Source organism: Petaurus breviceps, unplaced genomic scaffold, assembly GCF_028583685.1.
Source record: "Petaurus breviceps papuanus isolate PSGF00001 unplaced genomic scaffold, PetGlider_PUasm1.0 90823, whole genome shotgun sequence".
Lineage (NCBI taxonomy): Eukaryota > Metazoa > Chordata > Mammalia > Diprotodontia > Petauridae > Petaurus > Petaurus breviceps.
Genome location: NW_027187352.1, coordinates 2,147,473 through 2,165,148, shown reverse-complemented (window position 1 = coordinate 2,165,148; position 17,676 = coordinate 2,147,473). Strand labels below are relative to the sequence as shown.

General features: G+C 35.8%; 1 protein-coding gene across 2 annotated transcripts in view; it reads right to left on the bottom strand.

The window, feature by feature from the left end:
* Positions 1-17,676, bottom strand: part of ARHGEF17 (Rho guanine nucleotide exchange factor 17) — a 150,900-nt gene that overhangs the window by 22,228 nt on the left and 110,996 nt on the right. Inside the window, exons 5-9 of one of the 2 annotated variants that reach the window (XM_069070811.1) lie at positions 17,230-17,322; positions 15,216-15,392; positions 12,682-12,732; positions 10,156-10,265; positions 9,054-9,139 (exon numbers count right to left, since the gene is read on the bottom strand). In XM_069070811.1, the coding sequence (XP_068926912.1) occupies positions 9,054-9,139; positions 10,156-10,265; positions 12,682-12,732; positions 15,216-15,392; positions 17,230-17,322 (517 nt within the window). The remainder of the gene's footprint in view (positions 1-9,053; positions 9,140-10,155; positions 10,266-12,681; positions 12,733-15,215; positions 15,393-17,229; positions 17,323-17,676) is intronic. The other variant, XM_069070813.1, reaches the window with a different exon arrangement.

Sequence of the window (17,676 nt, the reverse complement as noted above, 5' to 3'; positions counted from 1 at the left end):
TCAATTTACAATGTAATAAGTATTCATTTTAGAATATGAGAAATAGAATATTAGAAGTAAATAATTTAGAATCATAGAATACAGAATCATAGACATGTTTATGTAAAAATCTTAGAATGTCAAGTCTCAGATATATCCATTTTAGAATCATAGAATGTAGAATCTTGGGAGTATGCAATTATATTTCATAGGATACAGAATCCTCTTAGTGTAAAATTTAAAATCTTAAAATATATATTGAGTATGCAATTTAGAATCTTAGAAGTATTGAACTGAAAATCTTAGAATACAAAATTTTAGAAGTATTCAATTTAGAATCTTCAAATGTAGAATTTTAGAGCATATAATTTAGAATCTTTGTATTAAATACTTAGAAGTATTGTATTTAGAACATTAGAAGGTAAAGACTGAGAAGTATACAATTTTTTAGAATCTCAGAATGTAGAATCTTAGAAATATCCAAGTAAGAATCATATGATGCAGAATCTTAGAAGTTTACAATTAAGATTCTTAGAATGCAGAATCATACATATAAAATACAGAATCTTTGAATATGGAAGCTTAGAATATACAATTTATAATATTAGTATGTAGATTCTAAGAAGAATATAACTTAAAATTTAGGGTCTATGATGTATATAATTCATAGTCTTAGAAACATTCAATTTATATATGTAGAATGAATTGTTTTAGAAGTAAACAATTTAGAATGAGAATGCAAAATTCTGAATTTTAGAATATAGAATCTGATGATTTAATTATGAATCTTAGAAGAATTCAATTTGGAATCTTAGAATAATGATTCTTATATGTATTTAATTTAAAATCCTAGAATGCCAAATCTGAAAGTAAAAAATCTTAGAAATTCTCAATTTATATGAACATTGAATTCAGAAAATTTAGAACACTGAAAGGTAATGCCTCAGACAATTCTAAATTGTATAATTTAGAATCTTAAAAATATGCAATTTAGACTAATGGAATGAAGAATAACGAATTTGTGCAATTTAGAATCACAAAATGAAGAATTTTAGGAGTATTAAATTAAGAACCTTAGAATGTAGAATCTTAGAACTATACAATTTATATTCATAGGAGTATTTATTTAGATCTCAGATCACAGGATATTAGAAGTAAAAAATATAGACTCTTAGAATGCAGAAAAATGTACATTCAATTTGAAATTTTAGAATATAAAATCTTTGATGCATAGAATTTAGAATCTTAGAAGTATTCAATTTAGAATCTTAAAAATATACAATTAGGTTTCTCAGAATGCAGAACCATAGAAGTATAAACAATTTAGGATCTTGAGATGTAGAATCTTTAAATATTCAATTTAGAATCACAGAAAACAAATCTTATAAATATTCAATCTAGAATCTTAGGATGAAGAATCTTAGTTATATGTTATTTTGAAATACTACATGGAGAATCTTAGAAATATTCAATTAATGGGGTGGCTAGGTGATGCAGTGAATAGAACACCAGTCCTGGAGTCAGGAGGACCTGAGTTCAAATTCGACTTCAGACACTTAACACTTACTAGCTGTGTGATCTTGGGCAAGTCACTTAACCCCAGTTGCCCCTCCCCAAAACAAAACAAACAAATTTTCAATTAAGAATCACAGAATGCAGAATCTTAAAAGTATACAATTAAGATTCTCAGAATGAAGATTCATCGAAGTACAAAATCAATATTTAAAATGCAGAATCTTAAAATATACAAATTAAAATCCAGACGGAGAAACTATGAAGCATAAAACTTAAAATCTTAGGATGAAGGGTCTTAGAAGTATTAAATTCGGAATTAGAAGAAATATCTTAGAAGTAAGCAATTTAGAATCATAGAATAAGAAATTTACATATCAGAATGTAGACTCTTAGAAAAATTCAATTATGTATCATAAAAGAATTCAATTTATAATCTTAGATTGCAGAATCTCAGAACTCAACAATTCAGAATCTTAGAATGCTCATTAAGAGTTTTAGAATGCAGAACTACAGAAATATAAAATTAAAATCTCAAAATCTAGAATCTTTAAAGCAAAATATCTTTAATCTTAGAAAGTAGAATCTGAGTATTCAATTTAGAATTAAAATAAAAACTTTAGAAGTACAACATTGAGAGCCTTAAAGTTCAGAATTTTAGAAGTATAAAATTTAGAATATTAAACTATACAATCTTAGTAGTACATAATTTAGAAACATTAAATTTATATTCTTACAATGCTAAATCTGTTAAGTATAAAATTTAATATCCTAAAATATATTAGCTTAGCATGTAGATGCTTAGAAGTATAAAATTTAGAATCTTAGAAGTATTTGATATAGGACATCAGAATGGAAAATCTTAGAATTATTCAATTCTAAGAAATTCAATTCTAGTCAAATAAAAAATTTTAGAAACAAAATATTTAGAATCTTAGAATGCAGAAATATGCATCTTAGAATGTAGAATCTTAGAAGAATTCCATCATGAGTCTTGGAAGGATTCAATTTAGAATCTTCAAATGCAAGTTCTTAAGAAGAATTCAATCTATAATGGTAGAAGTATTTCATTTAGAAAACTAGAATGCAGAAACTTAGAAATATAAGATTTAAACTTATACAATTGAGAATTTCATAAGATTCCTAAAAAATTTAGAATTATAGAATACAGGTTTTTAGATGTATTCAGTTAAGAATCATAAAATGCAGAATACTAGAACATAGAATCTTAGAAATATACAATTCAGATTAATAGAAGTATTAATTTTAGAAGCCTGGATTGCAGAATGTTAGAAGTAAACAATTTAAAATCTTAGAGAATTCAGTTAAGATTCAGAAAAACATTATTCAAAATCTTAAAATGTGATCTTAGATACACATAATTTAGAATCTTAAAATGCAGGATCTTAGAGTTATTACATTTAAGATCTTAGAATGCAGAAATGCACACCTTAGAATGTAACAATCATAGAAAATTCAATGATCAAACTTGAAGGGATTCAATTTAGAATCTTAGAAGTAAACAATTTAGAATGTTATAATTCAGAATCTTAGAAGTATTCAAATTATACTTGTAGAATGAAGAATCATGTAAGTAAATAATTTAAAATCACAGAATGAAAAAATTGCATTTGAGAATGTAAACTTATAGAAGAATTTCAATTTAGAATCTTAGAATGCAGAATCTTAGAAGTAAGCACTCTAGAATCTAAATTAAATAATTCTGAAAATACATACTTTCAGAATTATTTAATTTAGACTGTTAGAATGCAGAATTTTAGAGATATACAATCTAGAATCTTGTAATTCATAATCTAAGAAGTTCCAATTTAGAATCTTCAATTGTAGAATCATAGGAGTAAACAATTTAGAATGTTAGAATGTGTAAATTTAAGTATTCAATTAAAAATCTTAGATGTATATACAATTTGAATTTTATTATGTAGAATTTTATAAGCATTTAATTTACAATCTAAGAAGTAATTTGAATAATTTAGAATATTAGAACAAAGATTATTACAATAAACAATTTAGAATATTAGAATCACAGAATGAAGAAACATAGAAGTATAAAATTTAGAAATGTAGCATGTAGTCTTAGAAATATACAATTTAAAAATTTTAAATTGAGACTCTTTTAGAGTCTCTTAGAATGTTTAGAGTCTTTTAGAATCTCAGAATGAAGAATATTAGAATTAAATATTCTAGAATCTTAGAAGTACTAAATATAGAATCTCAAATGTATACTTTTTGGAAGCATAAAGCTTGGAATTATAGAATGTAGGGTCTGAGAAGTATATGATTTAAAATTTTAGAAGTATTCAGTTTATATTTGTAAAATGCATAAACTTAAAAGTATTCAACTTGGAATCAATCTTAGAATGCAGATTCTCAGAAGTACTCAATTTCAAAAACTTAAAATGTAGAATCTTGGAAATATACAATTTAGAACCTTAAAAATAACCAATTTTGGATCTTAGAATACATAATCCTAGAAGTATTCAATTTAGACTTGTAGAATAAAAAATCTTAAAAGTATTGAATTTAGAATTTTAGAATTTAGAACCTTAGAATATCGAGTCTTAAAAGTATCCAATCAAGAATTGTGGGGAGCCAAAGAAGCCTGATTCAGGACTCAGACATTAAATCCTAATAATGGACTTTAACATAAGAGCTCTTTGAGATGCGACGTTTTGGTTAAGTTAGCCCCTGAATTCTTTGTTATGAGTTACACTTATAAGGATGTTACCTGAGTTCTGAGTTCAATAGGCTCTACCCCAAGATTTTAGTTATTGAGAGTCAAAATATTTGATTCAGCACTCAGGTATCTTTGCGTGGTTAGCTATAAACGTGATGTCTTTTGATGATTGCAGCCTTTGGCTTTGAAGTCTGCTCTCAGTTGTATCTGTTTATAACTGTGGCTGCATTAGAAGGGACTTGAGGCCTAGATCAAAGGTCTTACCCTAAGACTTTGGTCTACTAGATAACAAATTCTTATAAAACTATCTATTCTGTGCTACTTCCAGGATATAACAGACTAAGGTAATGATAAAAATACTCAAGTCCTATTCCTTTGTCTCTTTTGCTCTATAAAAACCTTGTACTAAGAATCAATAAATGGAGCTCATGGTTCTTCCTTGAACTACCCACATGGTCTGATAATTTCTTATTCAAGTCTCCAACCAACCATGCTTAGTGCTGGACACTGAGAAGCCCACAACAAAGAACCTTAGAATGTAGAACCCTAGATGTATTCAATTTTGAATCTTAGAATGTAGAATTTTAGAAACATTAAATTTAAAATCTAATAAATATTCAATTTAGAATATTAGAATGAAGAATTTTAGAAGTATTTCAATGTATATTTGTACAATGCAGAAACTTAGAAGTATTCAATCTTTAATGTTAGAAGGCAGACTAAAAGAAACATTCAATTAGGCTCATAAAATGAAGAATTTTAAAGTATTCAATTCAGAATCTTATAGGGCAGCATCTTAGAAGTAAGCAATTTAAAATTTTGGAATGCAGCTTTTTAGAAGTATTCAAGTCAGAATCTTAGAAGTATTCAATTATGAATTTTAGAATACAAAATTTTATAACTATACTTCTTAGAATAATAGAATGCAGAATCATAGCTATATTCAATTTAGGTGTGTGAAATGAATATTTTTATATGTAAACAGTTTAGAATGCAGAATTTTGAGTTGTAGAGTGCAGGCTTTTAGAAAGATTTGATTATAAATCTTGGAAGGATTCAGTTTAATACCTTAGTACACAGAATATTAAATGTAAACAATCTAGAATCTTAGAATGCAGATTTTTAGAAGAATCCTAGAAACACACAATTGAGAATATTAAAAGTATTCAATTTAAAGTCTCAGAATACAGAATCTTAGAAGTATTAAATTTAGAAACTTGGAATGTAGAATCTTAGAACTATAACTTGGAATCTTAGGATACAGTAATTTATTAGTACACAATTTATAATTTTAGAAAGCAGAATCTTTAAACTATATTATTTAGATTCATAGAATGCAGAATTTTAGAACCATAAAATGTGGTATCATAGAAATATTCAATTTAGTATCTGAGACTGAAGAATCTTAGAAGTAAAAATTTGGAATTTTAGAATGTGATAATTTAACTGTATTAGAATCTTAGAATTTAGAGTCAGAAGTATGTAACATAATCTTAGAAGTATTCAATTTAGAATAGTAGAAGGTAGACTCTCTGAAATACAATATTTTGAACCTTAGAATTTAGTATTTAGACAGATACAATTTAGAATCTTAGAAGGATTTAATTTAAAATCTTAGAATGCTGAACTCCATATTATAGACTATTAGAATAGACAATTTATCATCATAGAAGTATTCAATTTAGAATCTTAGAAGACAGAATCTCAGAGGAATAGAATTTATCTTAGAATGTAACAATTATATGTTCTATAATCGTATAATGTAGAATTTTAGAAGTATTCAATTTAAAATCTTGTAATTTAAAACCTTAGAAATAAACAATTTAGAGCAGAGATGATTAAACTCTGGTCTGCTGCCTATTTATGTACAGCCAGCAAACTAAAAAGGGTTTTTTTAAACATTTTAAAATACAATAAAACTTTATTCAAAGATATAAAAACCATTGTTAGCTTGTCTTATTGGCTGTACAAAAATAGGCTGCTGGTAGTTTGCCAACCCCCTGATTCTTAGAATGGAAAAATATAGAAGCATACAATTAAGAATCTTAGAATTATATAATTTAGATTCTTATGATATAGAAACTTTGAATTATTCAATTTAAAATCTTAGAAGGATTGAAATGTAGAACATAGAATCTTAGAAATAAGTAATTTAGAATTTTAGAATGCAGAGTCTTAGAAGTATTAAAATTAAAATATTAGCATGTAGGAATTTAGAAGGACATGATTAAGAATTTTAGAATACAGAATCTTGAAAGTATAAAATTTTGAATCTTAGTATGTAGAATCCAAGTAACATTCAATTTAAAAATTAAAATGTAGAATCTTAGAGGGGTTAAATTTAGAATATTAGAATTATTTAAATCCAGAGAAAGAATTACAGACTCTGAATGCAGATCCAAGCATACTATTTGTTCTCTCTCTCTCTCTCTCTCTCTCTCTCTCTCTCTCTCTCTCTCTCTCTCTCTCTCTCTCTCTCTCTGTTTGTCTGTCTTTTATTTTATTTTTTTTCTTGAGGCTTATTCCATTGGTTATAATTCTTCTTTGCAACATGACTAATGTGAAAATATGTTTAATGTGAATGTATATGTAGAGCGTATATCAGATGGCACACCATCTTGGGGAGGGGGAAGGAGAAGGAGAGAGAAGAGGGAAATTTTGGAATTCAAAAGCTTGTGGAACTTAATGTGGTAAAGAAAGAATTATTTAAGTTAAACTCTTAGAATACATAATCCAAGAAGTAAACAATTTAGAATATTACCACGTAGAATATAAGAAGTATACAATTTAGAATCTGAGAAGAATTCAATTTAGTATCTTAGACTGAAGAATCTTAGAAGTAAAACATTTAGAATCTTAGAAGAAGCCAACTTAGAATCTTACATGTAGAGTGTGAGAAAAATATAATTCATAGTTTTAAAATATAGAGACTTAGAGTCCTGGGATGCAGAATCTTAGTATTCAATTTAGAATCTTAAAATGCAAAATATTGAAAATATGTAATTTAGAATCTTAGCATTTACACGATTAGAATGTGTTATTATAAATAAACTGAAATAATGGAATATAGAATCTTAGCAGTATTCAGTTTAGAATCGTAGAAGGTAAAATCACAAAATTCAAATTAGAATCTTAAAAAGCAAAATCTAATAAATTTAAATTTTAGAATAATTAAATATAAAATATTAAAATATATAATATTAGAAATATGTAATTTAGAATCTTAGAATGTAGAATTTTAGAAGTATAAATTTTAGCTTCTTAGAATGTAGAATCTTAGAAATATGGAATTCTAGAAATACAAAATTTAGAATAATAGAATATAGAGTCTGAAATATATACAATTTAGAATCTTAGAAATATCCAATTCAAAATATTGGATTGCAGAATCAAAATATTCAGAATAGAATCTTAGAATATAAAATTGTAAAATGATGCAATTTGGAATCCTAGGATTTAGCACTTTTGAATTATATAATTGAGAATATTGAAATATGAATCTCAGAGTGTAAAATCTTAGAAATATTGAACTCAGAATCTTAAAATGTAGACTCTTAAAATTATATAATTTAGAATCTTAGAATGAAACATCTTAGAAATATTCAACTTTAATTTATTGATCTCTTAGAACTCTTTTGGAAGTAATTTAGTAGTTTAAATTTAAACATCAGAATCTTACATGGAAACAATTTAGAATCTTGGAATGCTGAATCTTAGAAATATACAACTTAGAATCTTAGAAGCTGTGGTATGCTGGTAACTGTCTTACAACAGACTGGCAGTGGTGGTGGGGATTGTGCAAGACACACTTTTAAGTTTGAGCAGCATTATTAACACTTTCTACATTACTTTCTTAAGTGGAGATAACAAAATGTGAATCTTAGAATGTAGAATTTAGACAGATACAATTTAGAATCTTGGAATTTAATTTAAAATCTTAGAATGCTGAATCCAATAATATAGAATATTAGAATAGACAACTTATCATCATAGAGGTATTCAATTTAGAATTCTAGAAGGAAGAATCTCAGAGGAATATAGCTTATCTTAGATGGTAACAAGAATAAATCAAACCCTGATTTGTAATATTTGTCAATTCCCAAGGTGTAGAGGCTCTCACTGAATGAACATTCACAAACAGGCACTCAGGAACTAGCTGGAGTTGGTTCCAGCACACCCCTATTTAGAAGTATAAAATTTAGAATCTTAGATGTTTTAAATTTGAATCTTCAAAGGATAATTTTAGAAATATACAATTTAGAAACACAATTTACAAATATACAATTAATAATAACATTTATATTAGTGCTTTAAGGTTTGCACATAATATCTCTGTATAGCCTCACAATAGGGAGGTAGATGCTATTATTATCCCCATTTTACAGATAAAGAAACTGAGGCAAACAGGTGAAGTGCCTTGCCCAATGTCACATAGCTGTAAGTAAGAAGTCATATTTGAACTCAGGTCTTCCTGACTCCATGTCCAGCCCTTTATCCACTCCACCACCTAGAATGTTGAATCTTAGGAACAAAGAATTCAGATTGGAGACATAGAAATATAGGCTCCTAGAATCTCAGAGCTGGAGGAGACCCCAGAAGGTATCTAGTACAAACATTGTCATAGTAGGAAAGGTCCCTCTAGCTTTCTGGACAGAAGGATCACCAGGCAATCCTGCTGATAAATGCCAGTAGCTATCCTAGTCTCTGCATACAGTTTTTCTCACTGATAAGAGTCACTGTACAAGTGTTTGCTGAATGAATTACTCTTTGCGGTACCTCTAGTAGCTATGCCTTTCCCATCAGCCTGTGGGGCTCCCCCTCTGACCACAGTATCCATGGACTCTCATTGGGAGCCTGGCTATACCTTTGATGATGTCGGCATCCTCCAGGGGCAGTTTCCACAGCAGCTTGTACTTGCTGGCTATGTCAATGACGCTGGCGGCCGTATAGCTGCAGAGAGAGGGGAAGGACTGAGCAATTGATGGGGCCAGAGGGACAGAGTTACCAGCATCAGCTCAGATCACACTCAGAGAATGACAGAGCTGGAAAGGGCATTAAAATACAGAGTATGTTAGAGCTTTGAAATGATCTCTTCTTTTACAGATAGGAGAAAATGAGACCCAGAAAGAAATGAGGACTTCCTCTAAATCACACAGAGGGTTTGTGGCAGAACTGGGATTTAGAAACCTGATGTCCTGACTCTTGGGTCAGATCACTCTCCATCATTCCCCCAGGAAAGACAGGGAAGCTGGGAAGGGCTCAGGAATGAGACCAGCAGAAACTAGAAGATAGTCTGAATCTCTGGGGGAGCACCCATTTAGCTTCAGAAATGGTGTGCTGGAATGGGCTTCCCCACATGTATCTAAAGACTAAAGCCCTCCCTGCTTTCAACGCCATCTCTTCCATGAAGCTGGATTCCCTAGCCACTGCAGTGAAAGTGGTCTCTCCCTCTTCCCCTTGCTCACAGCTGTTGGCTTAAGGCTCTCCTTTCTCCCATATTATAGGCCCAAAGTGCTTGTCCTTTCCTCTGAGCAGAGGTTCTGAACCTTTTTTGTACATCTATCTGGTGAAGCCTTTGGACCCCTCTTAGAATCATGTTTTAAAATAATTTAAAGAAATGCTCAACTTTAGTCAGAAATTAGTGGAAAATAAAGATTATATATATTTTCATTCAAGTTCACACACTCCCTGAAATGTATCTCTGTACGCCTTGGTCCCTGCACCTCAATAGTTAAGAACCCTTGGATTATGGTATTCTTGAAAGTAGGGCTAATGTATTCAGTAAATATTTGTTGAAGAAATGAATGAATAACCCCTAGAATCCCAGACAACAGGGGAAGGAAGTAGAGAGAACAGGATAGATGGGATGGGGCAGGGGGTGTGCCTGGTTTAAGGGCTCAGGCTTGGGCTGGTGGACCCCTGCTCCTGCCCCTGCCCTAGCACTCCCCCATCAGCCCATCACTCACAGACTCATTGAACTTCTCCGCAGAGAGCCAGATTTCCGCTTCAGGGTGGTGCAGACCAGGAGGTCACTGAAGAGGAAGAGGGATCTGTCCTTCTTGCCACCAACTGCCTTCTGCAGAAGAAGGAGAGAGAGAGCTCAGGCCAGAGTCCTAAGGGAGAGAAAGCAGGAAACACAGTGCAATGGGAAGTGCCCCAGCCTAGAGGGTAGGAGATTGAGAATCTAGGCCCAGTTCTGCCGCCATCTTGTGTTATGACCTCAAGCAAGTCCCTTCCCCTCTCTGGGTTTCAGCACCCTGCCCTATGATAACCCTTGCCTCCCTCCCTCACTGGCTAGGAGGGGCAAATGAGCAGCCTTAGGTAGAGCAAGGACTACTGGATTGGAAGTCTGGGGCCCTGGCTTTGAGAGGCTCTGCCACTAACTAGCTGTGTGATCTTGGATCTCACCTGCCCCCTCTATTCCTCCGCTGTAAAAATGGAGAAGTGGGAATGCATGATTTCTAAGGACCCTTTTAGCCCTGAAAGTCTGTGGGTGTATAATGTATAGGAAAGGGGTTTCGGATCCATTTGATAACTGCATTATTAGCATTCTCAGGGACTTCACAGGGTTTCTAGCTGTACCTATGCCCTAATACAGGTTAGGAACCTTTATTACAGCCTCCTTGACTGGCCCTCATCCAGCCCCCACCTGAATAACTTTGTGACAGGAAGTGCACTCCCTCCCTGTTGCATGGAGGGACAGTCTTGACTGTTAGAAAATTCTAGGGACCTTAAAACCAGCTGGTCCTCCTTTCTACTGAGCCCAATTCTACCTCAATCTGACTTCTCCATATGACTCCTAATTCTTCCCTTTGGGGCCCCACAGAACAAGTCTGCTCCCTCTGCCTACATGAGAACCCTTCAGATATTAATTAACTAGAAGAAGCTAGGTTGTTGCAGTGGATAGAGTTCTGGGCCCCAGAATCGGTAAGACCTGAGTTCAAATCTGACCTTGGAAACTTATTGGGTATGTGACCCTGGGCAAGATATTTAACTTCTGTCTGACTCAATTTCCTCATGTGTAAAGTTAAAAGCACCTTCCTTACCTCTTAGGATTGTTGTGAGAATCAAATGAGAGCATTTTGCAAACATTAAAGCACTGTATCAATGCAAATAATCATAATAATAACTCCCATTTCCAAATTCCTTTAAAGTTTACAAAGTGCTTTTACAAGTAACTCATTTGATCCTAACAATCATGCTGAGAGATACTATTAGTATCCCTATTTTATAGAAAAGGAAACTGATGCAAATAGAGGTTAAGTGACTTGCCCAGGATCACACAGCTAAAAAAATATCTGAGGCAGAATTTGAACTCATTTCTTCCTGACTCCAGATCTAGTTCTCTACCCTTCATGCCACATTGCTTCTCCATTATAGAGCAGTTATTTGACCCACACTCACCCACACACTTCCTTCCTTGGCCTTCTCTTCTCTCTTCCAGCCTCAATAGCCCTACTGTTCCTTTACTGCTTCACTCTTACAATGTCACAGTTGGAAGAAACCTTAAATCCCCCATTTTACAGAGAGGAAAAACTCCGGCCCACAGAGGGGAAGGAGCTAGGCAAAGACACAGATTAAGTTAGCTATTTGGCATTTGTCAAAAGTTATGCTCCCTGAAGGCACAGGCATCTTAACCTCTTATCTCCCTCACTGTATGTAGCATACAGCTGGGTACGTAGTAGCCCATTTAATGAATGATTGTTAGTGGCCTACAATATTCTAAGGTCTTAAGAGGGCAGTGGCTATTTAATTCTTTCATTTTGATATGTCTCCAGGCCTTGAGCTTAAGAACTGGCATGTAGAACGTGCTTTTAAAAAGTTTGTTGACCCAAAGACATCATAAAAAAGGGAAAAAGACCTACATACGCAAAAATATTTATAGCAGCCCTTTATGTGGTGGCAAAATATTGGAAATTGAGGGGATGCCCATCAATTGGGGAATGGTTGAACAAGCTGTGGTATATTAATATATAATGGGATGCTCTTGTGCAAAAAGAAATGATGAACAGTCAGATTTCAGAAAATCCTGGAAAGACTTACATGAAATGATGCAAAGTGAAATGAGCAGAACCAGGAAAACAGTGTGCACAGTAAAAAGTTTGTTGAATTGAATGAACAATAGATGACAATGTCCCCATTTCCAAGGATATCTATATGTTAATAAGGACTTTAAATACTCCAAAGTCTTCAAAAGAATCCAACTCTAATGATAGAACCCAAGGCGCAGAGATAGACAGGAAGGAGAACAGGAAAGGTTGAGGGGGACAGTGGGGTCCAGGACTACAGATAGAATAGAAATAGAAATAGAATATAGAAAGATTATGCTTCAATGAAGTGGGGCTGGGGATGAGAGAGAGAGAAAGAGAGAGAGAGAGAGAGGGAGAGAGAGAGAGAGAGAGCACGCAATAGGGGCTATCCCCTTGGTGGGACAGTACTGGATGAATGGAAAGTAGGAAAGCTTGAGGGAGGGAAGTTAAGCTAGATCTTACCACCTCTACTACCATCTCCTGCCTCAGGAACCTCCGCAGTGGTGCCTGGAGCTGTAGGTAGAAAGAGACAGAGGTCAGAGGTACCCAATGTTAGAGTCAATCAACCTTGGGGGACCTACAGGAGGCAAGTGGGAGTTTCTCCCCCTCCCTCTGCTTCTAGGGCAGGACAGAAGCCCTGGGCTCCTTGTCTGTAGGAATGGCCCCATAATCCCACCCTCCATATCCCAGGACTGTGAAACGGTGTGACTCTCCAGGGAGCCCTCTCATTCTTTCTTTCTTTTTTAATAAACTATTTTTCATTTTCAACATTCTCTTCCATAAATTTTAAGTTCCCCCCTTCTTCTCCCCTTCCCCAAGAAGACATGCAATCCTTTCACTCTTTCTGCACAGTTCTGCTTACCCTCCTCTACTCAAAACCTGTCCGAGGCTACCTACTACCCCCTGGGTAAAGTTCAGGCTTTCATTCCTGGGATTCAAGCTCTCCACATCTGATGCTGCCCTTATCTTTCCAGACTTAACTCATCTTGGTACCTTCTAGGCTCTATGCAGGCTGGAAGACTGCCTAGAATGTCCTCCATTTCCTTCAAAACCCACTGAACTTTTACCCAGCCTTTAAAGCTCAAGTAAAATGCCTCTTCTTCCAGGAAGACTTCCCTGATCTCCCTGTTGGGTGAGTGGATTGTCAGGGACTGGTGAATTTTTCTTGTAAGATTCCAGTTTTCTGGGTTTGTGAATTTGGCCCCACTAGACAGTAAGCTCTAAGAGGGCAGGGACTGTGTGTTAGCTGAACTGTGTATCTCCCTTGGCCCTAACACAGGATTCTTCAGTCAATTCATCCACAAAGATTTATTACATGCAGCTATGTGCTGGGCCCTAGACATATGTGGCAGCTAGGTGATGAATGACTATTAATTGAATTATATTATTGCCATCTAGCTTGGATGATTTTTGATGTTGTTGTTGCATCATGAGCTGCAGAGGTCAATGGGTAAAAATGTGGTGGGCACAAGTACAGCTGCCAAGGACTTCCAATGCAAATTTACATGAAGGAATTTTGTTGTTCAATGGTCTCAGTCATGTCCAACTCTGGGGTTTTCTTGGCAAAGACTGGAGTGGTTTGCCATTTCCTTCTCCAGATCATTTTTTTTTTTACAGATGAGGAAACTAAGGCAAACACGGTTAAGTGACTTGCCCAGGGTCACATAGCTAGTAAATGTCTGAGGTCACATTTGAACTCTGATCCTCCTGACTCCAGGTCCCAGGCTCTATTCACTGTACCACTTGGCTACATGGTGGAAAGGCTTGTGTAAAAGATGAGAACCAGGAGGTATGTGATCAGAAACAGAGCTGAGCTGCCCATGTGCCATGGGTGAGGGATAAGGGCACCCCTGCAATGTCAGGCCTGAGAAGATGGACTCTGGCACCTTGGGCAGTCTCTAAAGTGGGTTATTTCTTTTAGGAAATAGTCCAGGGGAGCAGCATTTGTGAAGATAAGAATTATCAGCCATCAGTTCAGGTGAACCAGGAAAGAAGATCCTTGGTGTTGCTATAAAGGGCTATGTAAAAAATGGCTACAGTTTTATCAGTGGGAATGGCATGTATGAGGCATTACCATCTGCTTTGCCAATATACACTATTGTATTGGAATATACACTGTTGCATATGGAAAGGACCAAGGGCCGTTTGGAGCCAAAACTTCCTATATATGTTATCTCCCCCATAAGAAGGAAGACTCCTGGAGAACAAGGGCTGTCTTTTCTATTTGTATAGCTAAGCTAAGCACTGATTAGTGTGAATAGTTTATCTGCGGTCTCATTATTCAGATCTGCACTATATATTTCTACTAGGATGGAACCAATTTTACATAATTATAACTTTGAATAGTGCAAATTCAAATATATGCAAACACATCCCAGGATTCATTATTTTCACTTATCAAGACCTAGCTGTAACCCCAGGGCTTAGTGCAAGGCTTTATATATAGTAAACACTTAATAAATACTTTGCTATTCATTTGTTCATTCACTTGCTCACTCATTCATTCAAGAATTGCACAAGATGAGAAGCCACAGCTCTGTACCATAGTACAACTTGGATTATATAAATTAATGTTGTTTATATTATAATCTTATGATATACTATATTATATTATCATATGTATAATATAATATGTTATAATCTACTGATATATTCTATCCCCTCTAGTAGATTTGAAAGAGTCCTAAGGGTAGAGATTGTATTTTATTTAATTTGTAATTCCTCTAGTACTGAACCCAGGGTAGTTATTGAGTAAATGTTTGTGGAGTAAATAAAATGTTGAGAACCTCCTAGGTTGAGGGGTTTCATCTAGCTCATTGTTTTCTTTCTGGATAGGCCCATTTTCCCCAGGGTCCATACCAATGGATCCCCATGCTCCTGGATTTAGCCTGTCTGTCCTGCCCACCCCTGCCCCAGAGTTTTTCCTGCCCTCCATGTGGGCCCTGTCAAGGCTTGCCTCCACCCCCACTTCCTGCCATCCCCCTGCTCTCCCATACATCTTCCATGCCCTCGATGTGGGCCTCGATCTCGAGCAGCACTCGGGCATGCCTCTCCACCTCTTCTGCATTCTTCATGCCCTTGTTAATTTTTTCAGCCACTTGCTTGATGTTCCGATGGGCATCGATCAGGAAGGGTCGGTCTGGGTGGTCCTCGGGTGTGTGTTTCAGGAGGTCCTTGATAGGGGAATGGGAGATACCAGTGACTTCAGTTTGGGGGAGAAGACATATCCTCCAAAGTTCTCCTCCTTCCCATGCTCAGATTTACCAGGGCAACAGGAGAACTCAGCTCAGGACTAGGGACAATGACTGTTCTACCTCTGCTATTCATATCTGTGTGACCTGGGGCAAGTCACTTGACCGCTCAGCCTTAGTCTCTTCATCTATAAAGTGGATGCATTAAACTAGGTTGTCCCAGCTCTAACTCTTACGATCCTATGATCCTCTCCTAGGCACAGACACACATGCTCAGAACATGCTCAGAACCTGCTGGAGCTGGGGTAGGTGGTACCTTGGGTAGTTAGTATTCACTAAGATAAGAGGTAGTATGGAGTGATGCAAAGAGCCCTGGGTTCTAGTCCTACCACCTACTTAGTGGCTAGGTAGCCCTGGTAAAATACTTCTACTTTTTGGACCTCAGTTTTCTTCTCTGGAAAATGGGGATAATAATACCTATATTACCTACCTTTTAGGGCTATAAAACTTCAAGAGCTATAGATATGTGAATCATTACAGACAAGGAAAGGTGATCCTAGTCTCCTGGTTCCAAGTTTAGTGTTCTTTCTGGGGTCCATGATATAGTTCAATGGGACAGACATTGGTCTGGATGGTCAAGACAGTGCAGTGAATGTGGGAATCATCCAGGGGACCATGAATGGATTTTTTCCTATGTGCTTTCATTTTCTTTCCTCTCTTTCTTTTTTTTAAAATAAAGTCTTATTGCTGACTTCAGTTCTTACATCATTGTCATTTCCAGATATATTGAGCCCTCCATGGTGTGCCTTCCCTTGTAACATAGAAAAATAATTAAGCAAAACCCATGATTATAGTGACCATGTTTGATAGCATCTGCAACATTCCACACCCATATTTTCCCAAGAAAATGAAAGAAGTACATTTCCTCTTCAATTCCTAAGCTCTTTCCAATAGCCTATAACCCTATGAACACAGTTCAGAAATAATTCCTTTTTGTAAACTCCCCCAAGGAAACCAGCTTCTCAGGTGGGTCCCAGTGAAGGAGGGGTAGAAGTAATAGGCATTTTCTCGAGGCACAGAGGATTATAGTCAGAAGACTTGAGTTCCCTGTAGAACAGCAGGACAGTCTAGGAATCCTGGTTCTGCTCTTCCCCTCTCAGATTGATTTTTTTTGAGTAGGCAAACTAGGCCAATCCCTGCCTCATTTCTTACCTAGCCTTAAATCACTGAGTGGGTGTTGCTTCAGACAAACTGAGACTTGGGAAAGACCTTAGCTTAAAAAGGTCAAGGTCTCCCACTGAATCTGGGGCCATCTCCAGTTGTCCTGATCTATATCTTGCTATTGGACCCAGATGGTTCTGGAGGTGAAAGTGAGGCTGGTGACTTTGCACAGCCCTCCTCACTTAAATCCAATTCACTTTCAAGTCATGACATCAAACCCCCCCCCCCTCCCAATATCACGGTCCTCTTTGAGAACAAAGGAAGACAACAACAAGAAGCCCACATAACTGTTGCCAAGCTCCTCTCCCTTTCTGGGTCTCAGTTTCTTCGTCTGTTAAAGGAACAAGTTGGTCTCTAAGTTCTCTGTAAGGTGCAGGCCTAGGCATCCATTTGGTGGGCCTAAACCAAGGTGCTGGGCATTTGGAGAACTAAACAGACTAAGGAATAGCCCTCTGCTCTGCCTCCTTTTCTGGTGGGCACAGAGCATGCTTAGCAATCGTAAGAGATCATTATGGCAAGGTCAGGTTTCTCCGTTTCTCCTCAGGCATTCCTCCTCCTTCCCACCCAACCTACCCCAACCAGCCAGCCCCCAATTCACCTTCACAAGCAGCTCATAACGGGGGATCCTCTGCACCGGCTTGATCATGAGGTCAGACAGGGCCTGTTTCTCCTTGTTCTCCCGCATGCTTTGCTGAAACATATGTATGTGTGAGAGTGGGATGGAGGGACCTGACAGTTTCCATCCCCAAGCAAACAGAGCATCACCCCCATCCTACCCCAGGCTCAACTCTGAGAGACACAGAACAGTGACCCTGAAGAGAGAGTTACAGACAGAGGGACAGAAACACAGACAAGTTCAAAGACAGCCCGGAAACAGAGAGATAGGAGGAATGAGAGTGGGAGAGTGAGTGAGTGAGGGGCGGGTTGCGGATGGCGTCTGCGGCTGGAAAATGACAGCTCCCTCCATCCCACTCTCACACATACATATGGTTCAGGAGAGAAGGGGGATACATTAGTCATTGTTGCGCAGCTTGTTCACCTGTCA